At 39.8% G+C, this 22218-nt stretch overlaps 1 protein-coding gene across 2 annotated transcripts; it reads left to right on the top strand.

Moving 5' to 3' along the window:
- Positions 1-6669: 6669 nt before the first annotated feature.
- dnpep (aspartyl aminopeptidase) lies at positions 6670-21527 on the top strand. Of its 2 annotated transcripts, none has more exons than XM_086282729.1 (15): positions 6670-6774; positions 7110-7200; positions 9057-9145; positions 11667-11780; positions 12149-12274; positions 13137-13261; positions 13542-13626; positions 13928-14035; positions 16346-16423; positions 16854-16934; positions 17223-17383; positions 17540-17579; positions 17692-17793; positions 18720-18887; positions 20129-21526. In XM_086282729.1, the coding sequence occupies exons 1-15, from the start codon at positions 6769-6771 to the stop codon at positions 20177-20179; spliced, it is 1425 nt and encodes a 474-aa protein (XP_086138855.1). In that variant the 5' UTR covers positions 6670-6768; the 3' UTR covers positions 20180-21526. The 2 variants fall into 2 exon arrangements, with proteins under 2 accessions (XP_086138855.1, XP_086138856.1); XM_086282730.1 differs by lacking the exon at positions 6670-6774 and adding an exon at positions 6830-6902 and having other exon boundaries at positions 20129-21527.
- Positions 21528-22218: the final 691 nt, after the last annotated feature.

The raw sequence follows: 22218 nt of genomic DNA, 5'->3' as shown, positions 1-22218 counted from the left end.
CTAAATAGAAGTAATATTTGGTAGGTAGTGAATTTGGACTAACATATAATGGTCTGCTAGCCAAAGAGCTATGGTTAAGCTAATGTAAACACATTAGCTCAAGGAAGATGGAAAATTAGGGTTGAGCTATTCTTAATAAAGGTTAATGTTGACAGTTCTTGATGGGCAGAGACAAACACTATCACAATATTGCTGAATGAAACTTTGAAAGTCCAAGCTTCAGTCAAGAGAAAATTCGAGACGATTCATCCACCACAAGCAGTCTGCACTTCCTTCTTAATATGGTGGGGTACACTGACTAGCCAAATTCGAGATGGCCTCAAAACTTTTTGCATGCAGAACGTGGAGTAAAATTATTTTGAGGCTCTCCGTATCTTGTTCCCCATGACTCTTTTATGGTTGTTTGAGTCTTTTTGTAGTAGTTCTGCATGCTTTTGGGGTTATTTTTAATCTTTTTGTGAGTATTTAGGATGATATTTGGGGGGTGTTTATATCCTACTTTTGCTCAGCAATGTTTTATTTTCAATATAGACAACAATTATAGTCTATACCTACAGTTTGTGCCTACACCAATCCTTGCAGATCCATGAAAACTAGAACCGATCCTTTACAAAAAGGATAAACTTCCAAGGAAGACCTGTCGAGGTTCATGCGAACATCGTCTTTCCCTGCCGCTGTGATCTCACATCATAACAATGCGAGGATGCAAGGCAACTTTCAAGACTTAGCCTCGTCCTCACATGGTGAGGTGGCCCAGGTTGTTAATGACAGCATTCGAGGGGGAAGAGCTCTGACTAACCTGCCTTAAAAAGGAAAACTATCCCGTCCCAAGAGTCTGAGACACAGAGTGCAGCAGTACATACCAGAGCAAAGAAATACCACATTCACAAACAATATGTGCCATTAATGCTGATAACATTACATGTGAGTGTGAAGGGGATTTAAAGGGAGGTTTCCCTCTGCCAGCATTTAAAGTGGCAGATCTGGAGCCGTGTCAAACTTTAAAGGAATTACTAACACAAAAACATACTGAGCCAGATATTCATACTACAGTGCTACTGTAGTATGAACCTTTGATCTGTCCAACAATTTAATTTCATCTACTTTAGATAACAGTTTATAAATTGCTGTTTTATATGTCTCGCTTTTGTTTTTATGTGATATATTCAGTTGTATTTATAGTGAACCCTGGCTGGTTGTCTCCCTCTTTATGATGATGGTAGAAAGTGTGAACAGTAAGCAAAACAATGGAAATAAGTCTGCATTTCCACCCTAAGTACTTTAAGCTTTAGGTTCCAGGAGCTTTTTCTCAAGAAACTAAAAGGTTTCTTCAACATTAATCAGTCGTAACTTTCTTAAATCCCGCGGTAATAAAGGCCACACAGACGAGTCTCTCACAGACACTTTGACTCAGACAGGTTTTAATAATGAGATTAAAAAGGCTGCAGTTCATTCAGGTGTTTCTGCTGAAGGGCCCTGCAGGGCTTTCTGTGACACCTCATTAATGGGATTATGTACAACTGCACTAATCTCTCAGTGAAAACTCACACCTCATCAATGTTTAAAAAGGTTTCTGTGGACTGATCCTAAGCTGGATAACGCTAAATCTTTCCAAATCTAAAGCCTAAACAAAAAGGTAGAATATTTAGCTTGTGGTGATGAAATGCTGACATTTTTTTTAAAATAGTGTTTAGATGTAGTTGCAAAGCAGACATTACAAGTGTGAAATGTGATGCTGGTTTAATCCACTCAAGCTTCTTTTGCTGTCTTCGTAAGAAGAGAGTTTAACATGAGTATTTGGGTTATCTGACAAAATTCTTTTTCTTTTTAAATAGAAGTCTTATTTATTGATATCTGTTTTCTGTGTCATTGTAGGATTCCCCTGTGTTCCCTGGTGTATCTTTGTATAATTTAGTCTCAAAATGTCAAATTCATGTCGTCAGGTGCAAAATAAAATCACGATTATCACATCTGGTCCTCGGTCATTGACCCAATGTCTTGAGTAGGGCTGGGCGATATGACCCAAAATTCACATCTCGATATTTTTTAGCTGGACGGCGATATAAGATATATATCTCGATATATATTTTTAAAGCCATAAAGTAAGAACAAAAAGAGAGTTCTTAGTCAAAGCTGTGTCCCAGAAGTCACACAGGCACTTTTATTAACATAGAGCAGATGTACATAAAATTTACTCAAAAATAAATTATGAGCATTTATTAAATAATAATGCTCCATAAATAAAAGAAAACAATGTTGTTTTTGTGCATAACAAAAAGCTCACAATTGTGCAGTCAAAATGTAAACTAAAAGACGCTGAGCATAGTAACAAAGACAGATTTCACAGCTGCTCTGTTCCCAACTTGTACTGACTTGTACTGACAGCCTGGAGTTTGAAATCCGCTTCGCAACCACGTCTCTTAACAGGTGCCATTTATGGTCCTTATACACAGGGTAATATTACGTTGAAGCACAGTACGTATCACTCCGCGAGGCTCAGCCGTAATGCTCCGACAATCCATCAAGCGGTGCAGCTCTGTAGCTTACCAAAGTCGTACTAAAACATTTTTTGACAGATTGCTGAGCGCCGTGTTCCACATAAAATCGGTTCGCGGCCATCAAGCACAACCAGAATTCATACATAAGGCGCGCTATCAACTTTTGAGAAAATGAAAGGATTTTAGTCCGTGCAGCCCCTCTGGGCTGCATGGCGTTAGCGTGGTTAGCTCGTTAGCGTGGTTAGCTAGCTAACACGTTGACGCCGTCCAGCCCCACGCACGGGGCGATGCGCAGTAACTCGTTAACGGAGATTTGCCGTGTCCATCTTGTCGCTTCCTGCAGGTGAAGCGATGGGGGAGGAGGGGGAGTTGTGTTCAGTGAAGGAGAGGCGAGGCCGAGTAACGTTGCGTAAAGACGAAAGTGGGCGAAAGAGAGGCAAACTTGCGGCTCCACAAGTGTAATTATAACGTAACATAGACTATATCGATATAAAGGATATTGTCACATCTTATATCTCGTATAAAATATATCGATATTTTTTAAAAACTCGATATATCGCCCAGCTCTAGTCTTGAGCTTATGGACGTTCTAGTTTCAGTTCCATTTGTTTGTTTGTTTGTCTGTTTGTTAGCAGTCAAGTGTTTTTAAGGTATCAGCTCGAGCTAATTTAATTTTGGGGAAATTCAGCTCAAGGTCACACCAAATACACCAAAATCTGTAAAATCTTTATATTACCCACAATTTTTTTGGATCATTGTCAAACTTCACACTCCTTGGGGGACTTGAATGCCGAGGTTGGCTAAGCGTTTGACCTTGACCTTCATTGTTAGCGCCCAAGGTCAAAGTAAACCATATCAAGTAAAATATGATATGAAAGGGCATGAAGAGAGCTGTACAATACATGTTTTTTATTTTCAATACGACACTCTACAACATGACAATGACACTGTAACAGGCTAACGTCAGCATGTTGCAATAAGAACATCATTTTTTTTCCATTTATTTTTTTAAGTTTTCTTTCAAGCCTGTAAATAAATCAATTTAGATTATTTCAGTCCACTGAATTGCCATGAAAATAGACTTAATCCTCATCCTTCCACCTGACATTTAACCTCCTGTAGCTGAATGTTGGGTCTTTTATGGCCAGCACCACCCTCCATGCTCTGGTGTGGACGGTGCAGATGCTAACAGACCTAACAAACCTATCTAGGTCAGTAAGGTTGTGGAAATGGAGCTTGACTCCTTAATACATAACCCCATGTTTGCCTACTGGTGGTGGTCAGAGGGCCCGGTGGCGCCTGTGTCCGGCAGCCTCGCCTCTGTCAGTGCGCCCCAGGGCAGCTGTGGCTACAAATGTAGCTTGCTATCGCCAGTGTGTGAATGTGTGTGTGAATGGGTGAATGACTGAATGTAGTGTAAAGCGCTTTGGGGTCCTATGGACTAGAAAAGCGCTATACAAATGCAGGCCATTTACCATTTACAGGTGTAAGAAACACTGATAAGCCTTCACACCCTCTCAATGAGGTGCTGGACAGTTTAGCAAAAGAGTCTTTACACCATGATGCACTACAGGAAATCTTTCCTACCTGTGGCCATCAAACTACACAACACCACCTGGACGTGCTCCATCTTGTTTATATAGTTCATGGCATTGCTCACCTTTGGAGTATTTATTTTAATATACTGCACCTTGACTTGCACCTGGAAATGTATCCCTCTAGTAGGTCATTAGTGTCCTCTCCAAGAGCAAAACTGTAAACTAAAGGCAATGAAGCCTTCGTTTATTCAGGTCCACTAGCATGTCTAGTTATTATCATTATTGTTATAAAGTGATTGCAATTAAGGCCTGATGCTCATACCAAGAAATTATTCCAACAACAAATCCTCCAAATGAAAAGTCACAGCAGTTTTTGATTCTCCATGCAGGCATTCCTGATTGATGAGAGCCATGCATCTCTAGCAGGGAACTGGAGTTCAGTGCTCATGTTGTCATGGTTTGAACTGGAACAAACTTGTTTTTACTATGTTAAATACACGTTAAACAACTCAGTTTTCTGTGTTTCTGTCATGGTCCGGAGTCTGGTGACTCCATGTTTATGTTTTGTGTTTATTAATATTTTAGAGATTTCTGTTTTTTGTTATTTTTCTTCCAGTGTTTAGGTGTTCTCTGTGCTCCCCTTGTGTTCGTGTCATTTTACTTTGACGGTCCTTTGTCTCACGTCTGTGTTTCTAGCCTTGACTCCATTTAGTCTCGTCAAGTGTGATCAGTCCAAGCTGTGCTCTCCTCCTGTGTCCCATTCCCTCGTTATCCCTCAGTGTATTTTAGCCCTGTGTTTCTTTCTGTCAGTGTTGGTTTTTGGGCTTCTCCTGTTGTGCCCCCTGGAATCACCGGCTGTGGTTTCCCAGTTTTTTGTTATTAGTTTCTAGGTTTTAGTTTGGTATTGTAAGTTGTGCCACTGCAATAAAGCAGCCTCCTTCAGTTCATCCCTGTGTTTTGAGTTCTGCATTTGGGTCCTTCCTGCTGCCTGCCATTTCATGACAGTTTCAAGTGCATCTTACCATCCATCCAACCATTCAGGCATAAGCGGTGGAAAGACTTCAGTGACGTTACTGCTGTTTGGAGTTTTCTAAGTTTTCGTTTAAGTTTTTTTTTGTTTTTTGCTTGTTTGTTTGGTTTGTTTATTGTCTGTCAGCAGGATTACACAAAAAAATACTTGATCAAATTTGGCCTTGAAGGAACTTTGGCAATGTGCAACTAGAACAAGAACAAGAACCAACTATCTAAGAACCAGTAGTTATTCTATTTTCTACCACTTATCCAGTCCAGTCTGAAGGTAACTACTCTACATATATTTCACAACCACTTTGTCACTCTGGCCACTAGAGGTTGCCTAACTTTAAAACATAACTGTAAGCTTTCCCTAATTGATCTATCCTGTGATTTTCTGTGTGAGGACTATTCTAAATCCCATACGATCTGAATGTGTTCAGCACTTCCACTGATCTCACATCTATTAATAAAGTCTGAATGCTAATGTGTGAGTATGTATTTTCATCCCTCTGGGCTTCCTCAAGAGCTGACAGCTGAAGTAAACCTCTCTTCAGCATTTTCTGCCTTTCCTCCTCTTCCTCCTCCTCCCTTGGTGTTCAGGACTATATAAGGATGGTTCCCCTGGTGATACAGTGATGAATGGCAGCATGGTGGGGGGATGGAGCATAAACACAGAGGTCTCCAGATAGAAAATAAAACCAAATGAGAACAAAAAAGAGGGTGATTTGGCTCTGTTAGTCTGCCTAATGAAACACACAAGTCTCAACAATGCATTGCAATTTTAAATCTGTTATTGGCACTGCAAAAAGACAGAAAATGATGGATTTTAGGAATTTAGTTTAAGCTCTTGTCAGTATCTGAAGCCTCTGTATGCTGCTGCTTTTGGTATTATTTTAAAACAGCTGATTGCTGTGCTGATTTTTTCTGTAGCAGTGTGGGTGTTAACACAAATATCTGATCAGCCAATAATATTAAAGCAATTCCCAAATGTATCTAAACACGGTCAGGATGACCTGCTGAGGTTCAAACTGAGCATCAGAATGAGGAAGAAAGGTGATTTAAGTTTGGATGTGGCATGGTTCTTGGTTTGAGTATTTCACAAACTGCTGATCTGCTGGGATTTTCCCACACAACCATCTCTAGGGTTTACAGGGAATGGTCAGAAAAGGAGAAAATATCCAGTGAGCTGCATTTATGAGGGAGAAAATGTCACAAAGCTTAAATCATGTCAAACTAGTTTCTTGAACATAAGCTAACTGTACTAAAATAACCTCCACAATAGAGCACCTGTGGTATGTGGTGGAACAAAAGATTGTCATCATGGATGTGCAGCTGACAAATCTGCAGCATCTGTGTGATGCTGTCATGTTTTTAGTACCTTGTTGAATCTATGCTATGAAGAATTGAAGCAGCTCCAAAGGCAAAAAAAAGTGGCTCCAATTTGGTACTAGCAAAGTGTACCTAAAAATTTCAATTCAGGGTATAATAAAGTAAAATATATCACAAAAGTGACCCAGTACAAAGTGTAATGACTGATATTAATAATTAAATGAAGGAATTAGTCTGAAAGCGGAGTCCTGTGAGAGTTCCATTGCGCCTCCTGGCCGCTGGGTGTCGCTGCTGCGCTGTTTGTGACTCTGCTCCTTTCTCCGCCGCTGTCAGCTAATCTGTCGTTGCTCGTCTTCTTTGTACCATTTCAGAATATCAAAGTCCGGTTAATGCAGGTAAGTGCCATAACAATGATTACTGTGGAGCCGTCACGTGGAGGCGGTGCTTCCTCACTTTAGTCGCAAAAGAAAAAGAAAAAAAGAGTGACGAAGAAGACGTTGAAAGCTCGGGGTGTCCCGATTAGGTTAGCTAGCAAAACATAGTTAGTTCCATTATCGGACAAAAACAGATCATACATAAGAACTCAACTTACAGTCCGAAGTTGAAATTAGGCGCTAGCTGTTTGTCACGATTACTAAGATCTTGCTAGCTTTGCTGTCGCGTTTACTGTGATCAAGTTATTCTTTATTGCCCACAGTTTTCACACTTTTTATACTTTTCCCCCCTTTAGTCGCTGATCATGAAGAGCTCCAAAGAGGCCGTGCAGTCAGCAGCCAAAGAGTTTCTGCAGTTTGTCAACAGAGGAGTGTCTCCGTATCACGGTAAAGTCTGCAAAACTCTGGATTTATCCCTTCAAATGTAATAAAATATGTATCATACGGAACTTACGTACATGGCAGCGTTGAATGTTTTTTATCCAAGTTCCAAACTGTACCGAACCAAACTCCGTTTATAAATCTTTGAATTTAAAGTCCTGTTGAAGCTCAGCACCCGTTTATATGAGGTAAAGTATTATTGCAAACCTTCTCCGTGTTGTCAGAGGCAGGCTTTTACTTCGGCGACCATGTCCAGTACTTAGTAAGCATAATAAGAAAAAGTCCAACTTCTTAAAAATGTTACTGGTGCATGGCTGTTGTAGCTCGCTTATTGAGAGTCTTACTGGCATATTTGTATTGGCAGTACATTAGAGCCACAGAAGGAAAATGAATAAATGGGGAAAGAAGGAGCTGGAGGTGGCTAAAGATTTGAGGAAAAGAAATTTGGAAATTTCAAGATTAATATTGCAAATTTACACAAAATGTGCATGTGGTAAACATTGCCACCCATTTCTGAGGGAAAGAACTACCAAATTTACAAGGAAAACTTGTAATTCATAAGAAAAGATATAAATAAAATTCTATCAAGATGGAAAAAAAATGAAAAATGCATTAGAAAAAAAATCCTCCTACAAATTCATGAGGAAAAAGATGACATTTACAAGAAAATTGGCAAAATTAAAAAAGGGGAAAATTCTGAGAAAGAACTGGTAAAATTACAAAAAACTGAAACAAATACATGGAAAATACTTAAACAGGTAATAAAGAAAAAACACCATTAAATTAACAAAAATCTATTGAAATTATTATTGAAAATTATTTTTATTGAAATTATTGAAAAATTAAGCAGTTATTTGAATTTACCATTGCTCTTATAATAAATGCCCAGCTGGAAACTGAGGTTTATTTTCTGTCTCTAAAGAGAAAGTTTTCTCATTTAATAAAGTTTGTTTAACAAGCAGCTGAAAGTAAAACAACTTCAGTAAAGCAGGTCCAGTCACATACTATCCAGTTCAGTATGTTGTACATGACACATGCATTATAGGAGTCCACGGTATGCCACTCTTTTCTTTGTGGTGTAATTTTAAATTTGACACCTGTTTTTCCTCGCACCAAGTTTTTTATGCTGACAGTTTGTTGCTTTTGTGCTTTAAAACCAGTGAGAATCAGTGAAGAGAAGGCAGCAGGTTGAGTTTGATAGGAAAGACGGCGAGTGTCTCTCTGTTGTAATCAGAGCATAAACGGGTCCTCATGTTTCAGCATTAACCAGCTGAGATGCAGTTCAGATCACCTTTGAGCCAGAGAGATAAGATTGAGATGGAACAGATATTTCACCATGTCTACAGCCTTTGCCCTCTGAACTCTATCCCCAAGAACAAATAAAGAACCAAAGAATTTAAATAATTTTTCAGTTCCTTAACGGGAATGAAGTGCAAAAGGTAATAACGTTTTGCACTTTTTTTGGTTTATTTTGGTAATTTAATTATTGAATTGGTAGCATCTTTTAAATAGCTTTCGCACACTTGGTTGAGAAGAGATAGACATTTTAAAGTCATGTCTTTGCTCTGAAACTCATCTCTACCTCATTTTAGGCTTAACAAAATCTGAGTTTTCACTAGTTTGAAAAACAACTGAAAAGTAGAAAATGGCTCCCATTGATTTACTGAGGAGTAGTTAAATGTGACAGTGAGGTCTCTAAAACTCAGTCTCTGTTGTCTCAGTACTTTAATCAGCGTTGAAAAGTAATCATGACAAACAACGCCCAGAACTGACAGTAAGGCATGTAGTCAGACTGCATAGATCAGTTTGACTTTAACAAAACCAAATAAACTTCATGTTTCCTCCACTTTCTCGCCCTGCAGTGGTTGAAGAATGTCGCCGGCATCTGCTGGAGGCTGGGTTCATCGAGCTCAAGGAGACGGAGCAGTGGGACATCAAGCCAGCCAGCAAGGTGGGGTAAAAAGTAGTAGAACGGAAATCTAAATGGTTCGCACAAGATTGCACTCTCAACTGTACAGGGAGTGCAGAATTATTAGGCAAGTTGTATTTTTGAGGAATAATTTTATTATTGAACAACAACCATGTTCTCAATGAACCCAAAAAACTCATTAATATCAAAGCTGAATGTTTTTGGAAGTAGTTTTTAGTTTGTTTTTAGTTTGAGCTATTTTAGGGGGATATCTGTGTGTGCAGGTGACTATTACTGTGCATAATTATTAGGCAACTTAACAAAAAACAAATATATACCCATTTCAATTATTTATTTTTACCAGTGAAACCAATATAACATCTCCACATTCACAAATATACATTTCTGACATTCAAAAACAAAACAAAAACAAATCAGCGACCAATATAGCCACCTTTCTTTGCAAGGACACTCAAAAGCCTGCCATCCATGGATTCTGTCAGTGTTTTGATCTGTTCACCATCAACATTGCGTGCAGCAGCAACCACAGCCTCCCAGACACTGTTCAGAGAGGTGTACTGTTTTCCCTCCTTGTAAATCTCACATTTGATGATGGACCACAGGTTCTCAATGGGGTTCAGATCAGGTGAACAAGGAGGCCATGTCATTAGTTTTTCTTCTTTTATACCCTTTCTTGCCAGCCACGCTGTGGAGTACTTGGACGCGTGTGATGGAGCATTGTCCTGCATGAAAATCATGTTTTTCTTGAAGGATGCAGACTTCTTCCTGTACCACTGCTTGAAGAAGGTGTCTTCCAGAAACTGGCAGTAGGACTGGGAGTTGAGCTTGACTCCATCCTCAACCCGAAAAGGCCCCACAAGCTCATCTTTGATGATACCAGCCCAAACCAGTACTCCACCTCCACCTTGCTGGCGTCTGAGTCGGACTGGAGCTCTCTGCCCTTTACCAATCCAGCCACGGGCCCATCCATCTGGCCCATCAAGACTCACTCTCATTTCATCAGTCCATGAAACCTTAGAAAAACCAGTCTTGAGATATTTCTTGGCCCAGTCTTGACGTTTCAGCTTGTGTGTCTTGTTCAGTGGTGGTCGTCTTTCAGCCTTTCTTACCTTGGCCATGTCTCTGAGTATTGCACACCTTGTGCTTTTGGGCACTCCAGTGATGTTGCAGCTCTGAAATATGGCCAAACTGGTGGCAAGTGGCATCTTGGCAGCTGCACGCTTGACTTTTCTCAGTTCATGGGCAGTTATTTTGCGCCTTGGTTTTTCCACACGCTTCTTGCGACCCTGTTGACAATTTTGAATGAAACCCTTGATTGTTCGATGATCACGCTTCAGAAGCTTTGCAATTTTGAGACTGCTGCATCCCTCTGCAAGATATCTCACTATTTTTGACTTTTCTGAGCCTGTCAAGTCCTTCTTTTGACCCATTTTGCCAAAGGAAAGGACATTGCCTAATAATTATGCACACCTGATATAGGGTGTTGATGTCATTAGACCACACCCCTTCTCATTACAGAGATGCACATCACCTAATATGCTTAATTGGTAGTAGGCTTTCGAGCCCATACAGCTTGGAGTAAGACAACATGCATGAAGAGGATGATGTGGACAAAATACTCATTTGCCTAATAATTCTGCACTCCCTGTATATGCTGAAATTTCAGAATTTGTATTTGTAAAATCTGACCATGTTCACTAACTATCCAAGGGCTTTTATTTTGGAAGTATCATGATAAATGTCTGTAAACGTCTAGGGGCTTTTGTTTTGAAAATCTGACATTCGATTTTGTTTTGGGAAAAAGAGACCCTTTAAAGTATCCTGGTAAATTTCTATAACAGTTAAGGGTCTTTTATTTTGAACATTAAATGTGTATTTTAACATCCTGAAGTCCTTTACCTTGTGTGTTATGTGTATGTCAGGTAGACTTTTAATACGAAGGAAAATTATCCTGGTGAATTTCTATAATTTTATTCATTTTCTGCAACAATCAAAGGATTTAATTTTCAAAGTTTTGCATATGTCTGAATGTCCTCATAATTTCCCAAAAGTAACTGGGGACCTTTTATTTAGGAAAAAATGACCCTTTATGATATTCTGGTGAATTTCTATAACAGCTGAGGGTCTTTTGCTTTGAATATCTGACTTTCATTTCACATCCTGACAAGTTACTGTAACTAACGGAATTTTTTATTTTGAAAAAGAATAAGAACACATTATTTTGAAAATGTGTTTGAGATTTCTGTTAAGTTATAATAAAGTGGGGGTATTTAATTTATCTGCATATGGCTGAATTTCATGATGCTTCCTGTCATAATAGCTTCCTAACAGAAGCTTTTATTTTGAAAAATGTGCATCTGTAGGTTTCCTCCTATAGTGCAAAGACATGCGTGTTAGGTTAACTGCTGTTTAAATAGTTTTCCATTTGCTCTCTCCATTTGAATCTACCAATCACAAGCAGGTTGTTTCTGATTGGTGGACTTGCTTCAAGGGAGACCATAATGGGGATAAATTTGCCGTCTTTCCCGTCTTCTCTCTGCAGTACTTTGTGACCAGGAACTTCTCCAGCCTCATTGCCTTTGCGGTGGGTGGACGCTACCTGCCGGGAAACGGCTTCTCTATGATCGGCGCCCACACAGACAGCCCCTGCCTCAGGGTGAGACTCCGCCCACTCATTCACCTGTATCAGCTCTTTGCTTCCACTCTGGATGCAAAGCCAAACCATAGCGGGGAGGAGCTGAAACATGAGGAGAGTGAAGCTGAGCCGATGCCGAGAGTCATGAGGAATGGTTTTTATTTTACTATCAGCTTCTTCCTCTCATGTTTAGGAGGGTGGACGCCAAAGGAAATGCTGCGTCTGTCTGGAGAACCAACATGGTTTTGTTTTAGTCATTTTAAGGTCTTAGAATAATCTGAAAACTGAGGCAACCTCATCCAAATTCTTTGTACCAAAAGAAGGGAAGAAAAATCATGATTGTGTTTATTTTTTGATTGTGAGATTATTGATTGTGTTTGTGCTTCCAGGTGAAGCCGAGGTCTAAGAGGACCAAGCAGGGCTGCCTGCAGGTCGGCGTGGAGTGCTACGGCGGCGGAATCTGGAACACCTGGTTTGACCGTGATCTCACCATCGCAGGCCGCGTTATGGTCAAGGTAGTGTGATTGTTTTTATGTTTACTTCTGTGGCTTACTATTAAATCTGTGCTGTCTGGTTTTCTTTGGGGTTTGTTTTTTTTTTATTTTTTTTAAGCTGTACAGAATATAACTTACAGAAATGTTAAATTCATTGTAAGGCTCAATTGTAAGGTTTTGGTCTTAAATTTGATATAAATATGTAGCTATTTTTCTGTAAAATAAAATGTATGTAAATTTATGACCAAAAACATGAAGCCATTTTCTTTCTAATCAGGAAACTGGTTTGCTTTCTATGCGGAGCCTGACCATCAGCTTTGACCCATTCCTCTATAAAATGTCAAACTTCGGTGCTGCTTTTTTTGATGACATTTATCGAGCGCACCACTGAGGACGAGAGGCTAAATGTCTCGCCTACAGCTGTCAGCTCGAGCCAGACTGTGACACAACAGTAAACCCGTTTAAATGAGTAGTCGAATCGCTTTTTACAGCAAAACATCACAAAAACGCAGCTGCACGATTCAGAAAATTCAGACAGGCAATACCTTTTTCAAAGACCACTATCAGTCACCTTAACATTATTGAAGCAGCGTGGGATCATCTTCTGTTGAGTCCGTTGAGGGGAAAAAAAACAATATAACAATCAGTAGGAGCTTCGACAACAGTGACATATTCACAACTGTTTCTGATTACATGATCCATACTGTTGATTTCCTCTTAATGTGTGCATGCAGGAATCCCTGTTCAACTTTGGCCAGAAAATAATTAACAAATCAATGTAGAACCGTAAACTGGGATCCTGTTTTCCAAGCTAAATGTAGCCCACAGTTAGTTTATGTAATGTCCTTTTGATATGATGGAAACTCCATATTTTTTACTTCAGAGTGGCGGGAAGCTGGTGAATCGACTCGTTCACGTCTCCAGGCCTCTGCTCAGGATCCCTCACCTGGCCATCCACCTGCAGCGGGACATCAATGACTCCTTCGGGCCCAACAAGGAGAACCACCTGTCAGTTACTAAACGCAACACTTCTATGAAATGCACCACTTTTATTGAATTTGTTACAGTGGAAGCTCATATTAAACATGGACACAGGCACAAATAATAAAACCTAATCCCCGTGAACACTTTATTTCGGGCTTCTATTCTACCCTTGGATCTGCGTGATGTCATAGATAGGCAGGGAAGCCTGTGTGTCATTGCCTTTTCTTGTTCTATTTTTAGTCCATCATTGATGTGACTTTGAGATGAGCTTTGGTTTATAGTCGGTATGTTTCATCTGTCTCAGTGTGCCCATCATCGCCACTGCCGTCCAGGAGGAACTGGAGACAGGCTCGGCGTCCTCTGGAGACGCCTCCTCTGCTGCCAGCACGGTAACCCCAACCTACTGTAAAAAGCCCTGAATGGGATTACATTCATTCATCCAAAATTTGGGTAAAAAATTGGTATTAAAAGCTCTTTCAGATACCTTAAAATGCTGAGATACCTTGGCCTGCAGAAGCTGGGAAATGCCAAATATTTAGATCATTTTGAGGCCTGAGTAATCTCTGGAATAAGAAAAGATAATCTATCAGATTTGGTGTCTGAAAGCTAAAGATAAACCGCGTACTTTCAGCTGACATCACGAACATGAGTCTTAAAGATGCTGCGTTGTGCTTTGTGTCCCTTCCTCAGGCGGAGAAACACCACCCAGCGCTGGTGAAGGTGCTGTGCTCGGAGCTGGGAGTCGAGCCAGAAGCTCTGCTGGACTTTGAGCTGTGTCTGGCTGACACGCAGCCTGCGGTGAGTCCGCGAGTAAACCATTGACTTCCTGTCACTTTCAATGCAGTGATGATCCCAGGAAGTCGGCCGATGTCTTTAGTTTAATCAGTTTTTTGACAGCTGGCACAGAATCCAAGACAAACACATGCAGAATTTGTTTGAATCAGGTCAGTAGATCCAAAATGATCATGTGTTTGACTGCCAAGAAGAACCAGCATGAAGAGAAATGTGGACGAACTGATAAATGAAGGCAGACTGAGGCTTGGGCACACTCAAGATTTAGCTTGAAAATGCCATCAATTGCATTAGTAGGCTTAAGTATCTGTCACAACAAAGGAAGGAGAGCGATGTCTGCACAGTTAGCTCAGGTTGACTCTGCAGGCATTTCAGAGAAACTTAAAGCGACTAAAACTCTAAAACATCTTATGTCAGGTTTCATTTCAGATGTGTGAATAAAACAAGTTGAGATGGAGCTTCTATGGCTCTGATTTTATTCCAGTAAGTTAGATTAATTTGAGTATAGTTTTTAGAGCACCGGTTCTCAGCAGTGTGCTTCATACTGTAAAGACCTACCGATAGAGAGAGAGAAGCTTATAAACGTAAGCCTAATTTTATAAGTAGAGATGGTGTCTGTCTCCTGAGTCCAAACTGGGAGCTTATTCCAGAGAAGAGGGGCCTAAAAGCTGAAGCCTCTGCCTCCCATTCTACTTTTAAATATCCAGGAACTACAAGTAAGCCTGCAGTCTGAGAGCGAAGTGCTCTGTTGATGTGATACAGTTTAGACAAGAAATGATGGGCTCTGATTATTCAGTACTGTGCAAAAGTCTTGAGTCACCCCTCATATCTTTATATTTTTGCTAAGAACGTATGAAATGCGCGCAGCAATTTATTGAAGCATGCAGAAATATGCCACTTCTTTTTTTCTTTTTCTTTTTTTTTGTCCTCCACTTGTACGGGTCCCTCAATTGTTTTTTTTAAGGACACGCTGCACACCATGCTGAGAGACACCAAGTTTTCAGCTAACCGCTCTTTGGGAATCACCTCGCTGGTGAAAAATACTATTTCATGTCTGTCAAACTGTGTTGTGTTTGGGATTTTTCATAGATTCAACTAAAGAAATGGTAACAAATTGTGTTTTTCTGCATGAAGATACAATTCAAAATTGGCTCTTTGCTAAGTTGATAATTGAGTAAGGTACCCTTTTCATGCTTGAATGATTCATAGGTCAGCGTTAAGGATTAACTAAAAATGGTAAGGTACAACGATTGGACTGAAAAAGCAACAGCTGTCCAAAGAAACACTTTGAAAGAGCTTCAGAAAGTTGGGAGAATTGTCGCTTACAAGCACTTTCAAAATTACAGCAAAGTCTGGAAGCAAAATGTAAAGAAATGATGGGGACTCGAGGCTTTTCAGAGTAGTGTGTGTGAGAAGAAGGATTTTAAATTCAGTTCTTTGATGTGTTTGGGATCAACCGGAGGCTTTTCAGAGAGCTTTTAGAACAGCTTCATAATGATAAGATGTTACAATGAAGTAATAAATGTACCAGTTATTTTTTTCAGCATCACTCTGCGACAGGATTTCTAATTTTAGTGATATTGATCAGATGAGAGAAAGCAGTCTTCCAGATTCAAACACACTATAAGGCATACAGGAGCTTCTCCTCACACTCTGTTTTTCACCTCGAGGACTCTGTGAGATTTCCAGCCTCGGTTTAAATGAAACTCCTCAACAGTTTTATGAAAGAGGGTCGAAAGGGCAGACTCTCATTCTGCTCACTTATTCCAGGCATGTTTGATAGGGACTACTTGCTGGAGTAAAATTTGTGCAGCGTTGGTGACTATATTTGAAACAGTGGAGATATGTCTGTGAAGGTTCTTAGTCATCCAGGTCATCGTAGTCAAAGGAGCTTGCATGAAAGGCGTCTGGACTTCTTTAAATTACTTGAAGACGTTTCACCTCTCATCCGAGAAGCTTCTTCAGTTCTAAGGAACTGAGAGGATCATCAGGGGGTCCTTTTGTCCCTCTGTGGGGGGGTCACTCCCACTAGGTTTATATCTGGGACTCTCCACCATTTGACCTTAGAACTGAAGAAGCTTCTCGGATGAGAGGTGAAACGTCTTCAAGTAATTTAAAGAAGTCCAGACGCCTTTCTTTGCAAGCTCCTTTGAAACAGTGGAGAGTTATGATGGTACTTACAGTCTCTTTGTACCAGTGTGAGTTATGTATATGAGATTGAACAGAGTTTAAAGTTTTTTTTTAAATCTGACCGTTTATGTTCTGTAAGTCTAGTAACAAAACGTGAGTCGGCGCCTTCCTCTCTTGTCTCTGCAGGCTTTAGGAGGCGTGTACGAGGAGTTCATTTACTCTCCTCGTCTGGACAACCTGCACAGCTGCTACTGCGCCCTGCGGGTCAGTCGCTTTTCCACCTGCTGCAAGCACAATTTCACTTTTACTACCAGGCCAAAAAAAGAAAAAGGATTTATTTCTCTTTTTCTTCTTGTGTCTTTCATTTTGTTCCCACTGCTTGAAAAAAAACCTTTATATGTATATTTTCAGTTTATTTATAGTTCTTCAACATTAAATGCAGCAAATGTGTTTTGTTCTGTTGTTTAGTTTAAAAATAATGGAAAGATTTACTTTAAAAGCTTTAACATTTGAATGCTCTGAATGAAAATGTAAATAACTGGCATTAAGCTGGGATTCAGTTAAATGAACTCGTGCTAATTTCTTCCTCACAAAGACTCTCCCAAATGTTTTTCACATATCTCACAAAGCAGACGGAGGTTTTTAATCACACCGAGCCACGTTTCTCAGTCCTCACTTCCTCTTTCTTGCTCAGGGGCTGATGGAGTCCTGCACAGCAGACTCTCTGGCTAAAGATCCCAACGTCCGTATGATCACTCTGTACGACAACGAGGAGGTGAGTCCACCAAGCTTTTAGAGAGGAGACTGGGCCAGTGTGGGGCAGCCAGGATACCAGAGAAGCAGGCAAACAGCAGCTTTAGTGTCTCATAATTAAACAGTAATAATAATAATAATTAAAAGCTCCTCTGCAGGTGATTCTGAGATGATGCGAAGCTGCTGTTTGCTCTGGATATCTCACGTGAAAAAACGTGAAAACAACCAGCAGAGCGATGAAGAATGATGTCATCGCCTGCAGGTGAAACTACCTGGGTGTATTTTTTACAGTATGGCCTGTTTCCTGTAGGTGGGATCAGAGAGCGCTCAGGGCGCTCAGTCCAACCTGACAGAGCTCATTCTCAGCCGCCTCGCCTCCTCCCCCTCCAACCTCACCGCCTTCCAGCAGGCGGCGCCGCTCTCCTTCATGATCAGCGCTGACATGGCGCACGCCGTGCACCCCAACTACCAGTCAGTATCAGAGATTACGTGCTCTCAGACATTTGCACTAAACGGTCATTCGAGAAAAAGAAGGCGTTTTAGATCATTAAGATCAGATAAAACCTGTAATCGCTGGTCTTCATTTGTATTCTAGTTTGATATGTTTTTAATTTTGTTTCCTCTCAGGGAGAAACATGAGGAGAACCACCGGCCGGCTTTTCACAAGGTGAGTCAATTTAATTGCTATTTAAAGTTTAGGAGACTCACCAGGTGGTTGATTTCCTGTGTGATTTTTTTTTTTTTTTTTGTTTGTTTGTTTGTTTGTTTTTTTGTTTAAGGGCCCGGTAATCAAGTTCAACAGCAACCAGCGTTACGCAACTACGGCTGTCACCGCCTCCATTGTCAGAGAGGTGGCCAGCAAGGTCAACGTGCCGCTGCAGGTAAATTGAGAACTGAGTGATGGCATTTGTGTGATTGTAGAAGACTGTTTGCAGTAAAAGTTAAGAAACAGGAATTAAAACGGTGGCGTTTATGTCACTGTAATTCATGAAGAACTCAGCTTGTTTTCTGTGATACCAGTATTTGTGTAAAAGCACATTTCCAGATTTTTCCAGATGTTTACATGTTATGTCCTGGAATTAGTTGCAAAGATCCAGCTTCTCCAGTTCCATTACTGATACCAATGGATACTAGTGTTACGTTAATAAGCTGTATCCCTCACTGTGAGGAAGAGACTGTGGCAGCATCAGGTTCGATTTAAACAATAAAATAAAATGTGACAAATGGATCGACCCAAGAATGTCATTTTATTGAAGTGGAATGTATTTGTAAAATAATCAGACAAAAGGACCACTGGGTAAAGGACCGAGTTTAAATGCAATCTGTTACTAGCAGCCTGTCACAAAAGCACATTATTTGTTCTCCTTTCTTTATTTGAATTTATGAAATACCAAAGTTAACACAGTTTGACGGACATAAAATAATATTTTTGTACCAACAAGGTGATTCCTAAAGAGCTATTAGCTGAAAACTTGACATATAAGGACACACTAAAAAAATCTGAGGAAACTGGAGAATTGGAGGACAAAAGAAGACTTGGCAGGAATAAAAAACTATCGATTACTTAAAGAAATGAGTAAGAGAGTTCAGACTGTGCTGAAGAATAAAGGTGGTCACACCAAATTTATTTACACTATTCTCATTTCAATTCATGAGCGTTATTAATGCACTTTGCTGTTTTATATAGTGTAACTCGTTTCACCTTTCCTTGCTCCTTGACCTGCAGTGCCTCTTAATACCCACTAGAGGCAGTTTTTATTTTTACTCTAACTTAATAGTCTGAGCGTTCCTGTTGGTCTTCTTGTAGGACGTGATGGTCCGTAACGACAGCCCCTGTGGAACCACCATCGGTCCCATCCTGGCGGCCCGTCTCGGCGTCCCCGTGGTGGACATCGGCTCCCCGCAGCTCTCCATGCACTCCATCAGGGAGATGTGTTGTACATCCAGTGTCCTGCAGAGCACCACCCTTTTCAAGGTAACAGATCAAATTGGGTGTGAATTATGTAGAGCTAATTAATAGACCAGCTGGTTTTACTTTTGAATTCACACACATAATAGCTTCATAAAGTTTGGATTTCCTGCAAGATCTGGCAGCTTCATCAGCAGTTTAATCCAAACATTCTCTGTTGCTTAGGTAAGATTTGTGTGTCTCCCCTAATTCATGACCTTGTAAATTTATGTTTTCTATAAAGGACGTGATTAATGAAGTATAAATACCAAAAGTGATGGTTACATGGTAAAACACAACTGACTTTAATTGTTCTTATCATTGTTTCAGTACTTTGTCGTAAGTCTGCAGCTACTTTTGAAAGTTGCTTAAATAAACTTTAACATACAGACACTGGCCTCAACTTCTCAGATGTAACACTTTAACTTTGTCTTACATCTTTTGGCTTTTTGGTTTCTGTTTAATGGAGACGTCTCTTGCCTTGCTCCTGCTTATCAAACAGATCCCTTTATCTTGTAAAGACAGAATTTTCCTCATCCTCAGCCACCTCTCATGTGGAGTTCCCCAAGGCTTAGTCCTTGGTCCCATTTTATGTTTTTATGTTTTTATATATATATATATGCTTCCATGCTTTGGACTCATCATGTTTGGAGCCGCTGCCCATCCATCTCTGCTATCTCAATCGAAACAAAACACCACATCGCCCCCATCCTCGCTACACCGCACAAGCTACATATTTTATTAAATTGATTTAAACCTTTTTTTATTGATTATGCCATGTTTTATTTGCTGTTGTTTATTTGAGTTTGGAAAAGCGCTTTATGCTATTTTTTATCTTTCTGTCTGTTCAAACCAAGGCTCTCAATCTGGGGCCTGTTCAGTCATTTTTAAGCCTGTATAAGCCAATTATTGAACATTTTATAAACTTACATTTCTCTTTACATTGTTAATATTTTGAGAACCTCCATGGTGCTTTACTAATGTATGTCTACTTGTCAACTCCTAAGTTACTGAGATAAATAGTCATGAGCGCCTGAGCTGACAACGAAATATCCGTTTGTCACAGTTCTAGTCAGAATATGTCAGGTTTGAACTGTCCAGCTGTGGCATTAGAATCAAATTAAGTGATCTCATTGCTGGCATTTGACAGAGTTCTTTTAGGTTATATTTTTACCTGTTATTGTGCTTTTTTCATCTACTTTAAAAAATCTTAGTGATATTAAACTTTGCTGTCACTTCCTGTTTTCTGCTTCTTCTCGCTTCTTCAGGGTTTCTTCGAGTTGTTTCCCACCGTGAGGAGCACGCTGGTCGTTGACTAGAGCTGGGACAGCCACAGCTGATCGGGAATAAAGGATTATACAGACATGTCATTCTCAGTGAACGACTGCATTATTTTAAAATCTTCTGCAAATCTGCAGTGCTTTATTTGTGATTTAAATGCCAAAAAAACATATCTTTTAAAATCACCTGACCCCCTCAGAATCAACACTTTCTTAAAGTATATAGTAACTTTGGTATATTTAATGAAACCAGGCAAAATTCAACCAGTATTTTAGTGTTTTGGATCTTTCATAGCTTCGAGTACACATGACGTTATCAGGGCTGAAAAGCACATTTAAATAGTTTTTTAAAAACTGCAGCCAAATCAGTTTGTGGCACTTTGAGTGGGTGTAAATCTGAAGAGTAAATCTTGTTTCTATTGATCTGTTTTCTGATGATTCGCTGGTGAAAACTTTCAAATGTGCACTTTGGGTCAACTTCTAAGGGACAATATCACCATGCGTGACAGGCGGCCTGTTAAAAAAAGTTTTAGGATATGAAAAGTCTCCTTTTTTCCTTACATTTGGATACCAGGCTTGTCTTCTAGTCGTGATTCCTTCTGCAGTTGAAATAACTTTTAACACTCTGAGCCACATTCATACATTGGTTTATTCTCTCCCCTTTAAGCACTTTTTCACCATCTCACACACTTACACTCCAGTACTGTGTGGGAGCAGTTTGAGATTCAGTGTCTTGCCCAAGAACACTTCGACATGCCAACAGAGACGCATGAAGTTCACATGTTGTGTATAATGATTTAGAAATATAATAATGCAACAAATTAACTTTCAGTGCATCGAGATCAGTGGTCCTCTCTTAGCGATATATGAACCAGATGTTCCCACCTGTACCTCAGACTCACCTGATCATGTTTACATGTTATTTATGTTTGTCACCAATTTAAATCAGATTGGAGCTTTCCAGGGATACTGGATTTTGGGTGTATATTTGGCTCTGTTGCAGTTCTGAGCAGAGCTTAAATGTGTATATGTTCTTGTGAAATTTGAACAGATCAAAAATGCTGGAAAAATAATGCCATGATGCACGTCGAGGGGCCTGTAACATTAAATATACTGAAGTTACTGTACTTTATATAAAATGAGCTGATTCTGAGGTGATCGAGTGGGAGTGAGAGTGGGTTGAATCCTTTTATAAAAATGTCTTTTCTTGTGTGTGGATGAGTCTAGGTTTTAAATCTGATCTTGCTGTAATTGTGTTCGATTATATCGGACGAAAAAGCTGCACTACTTCAAGACCTCATGTCTTTCTTATGAAATGAAATTGTGTAGAAGAAACTTTGGAAAAAAATGTTTAAAATCCCTTCTGTCTCGCCCTGTTTTTATTACTTTCTTGTTGGTGGAGTCGGTAAACACGGAGTGGAGGTAAATGTGAACGTTTCATGCTGCAGGAGAGGCTGCAGTAATTGAATTTCACCTCCTCTGTTTTAATAAAATGCAGCGAGGAGCTGGATGTGCCGCTCTGCCAAGTGCCGGACAGTTTCTTGGCAGCATGAGGAGGACTTATGAGCCATATCAAGATGCAGCAAGAAGAAGGCACTCCTTAATCCTGCTTTTAGTCTCATGGGCTCTGTTAGAAAGTCAATTACAATCCTGTTGGGGAATTCATCAAAATAAATCACCTGAAATTACAAAAATTAGGTGAAAAACAAGCAAGAATGCTGAAATAAGTGAAATTAGAAAGAATTGTGGCTGCTGGTTAAAACATATTTAATAAGTTTGTTGTTTTTATTGTCATTTTGTTGAATATTACAATTTTCAAAGCTTTTTAAACTTATAATTTTAACAAGTTTGATCAAACAAATACATGCATGGTACACAGAGGAGGATATTTTCAGTGTTTATGCATTTATGTGTTTTTCTAACCCTTAAACATCTCAAGTGGTTCAGATGACTTTAAAACCGTTCACATATTTTTGCAAATGAGCCTTAAAAGCTCTGGATAGAAACTTTAGCCCTCGATTAAATGAATTTAAAACAATCACTTGTGATGTGATTGATAGTACAAAGAAAAGAGAAGT

This window comes from Aulonocara sp. 'chitande type north' Nkhata Bay, linkage group LG23 (assembly GCF_057382095.1).
Source record: "Aulonocara sp. 'chitande type north' Nkhata Bay isolate Kocher_YH1m ecotype deep benthic linkage group LG23, A_spYH_male_GT1.1, whole genome shotgun sequence".
Lineage (NCBI taxonomy): Eukaryota > Metazoa > Chordata > Actinopteri > Cichliformes > Cichlidae > Aulonocara > Aulonocara sp. 'chitande type north' Nkhata Bay.
Note: the sequence above shows the minus strand (reverse complement) of the source record. Positions and strands in the feature narration are given on the sequence as shown.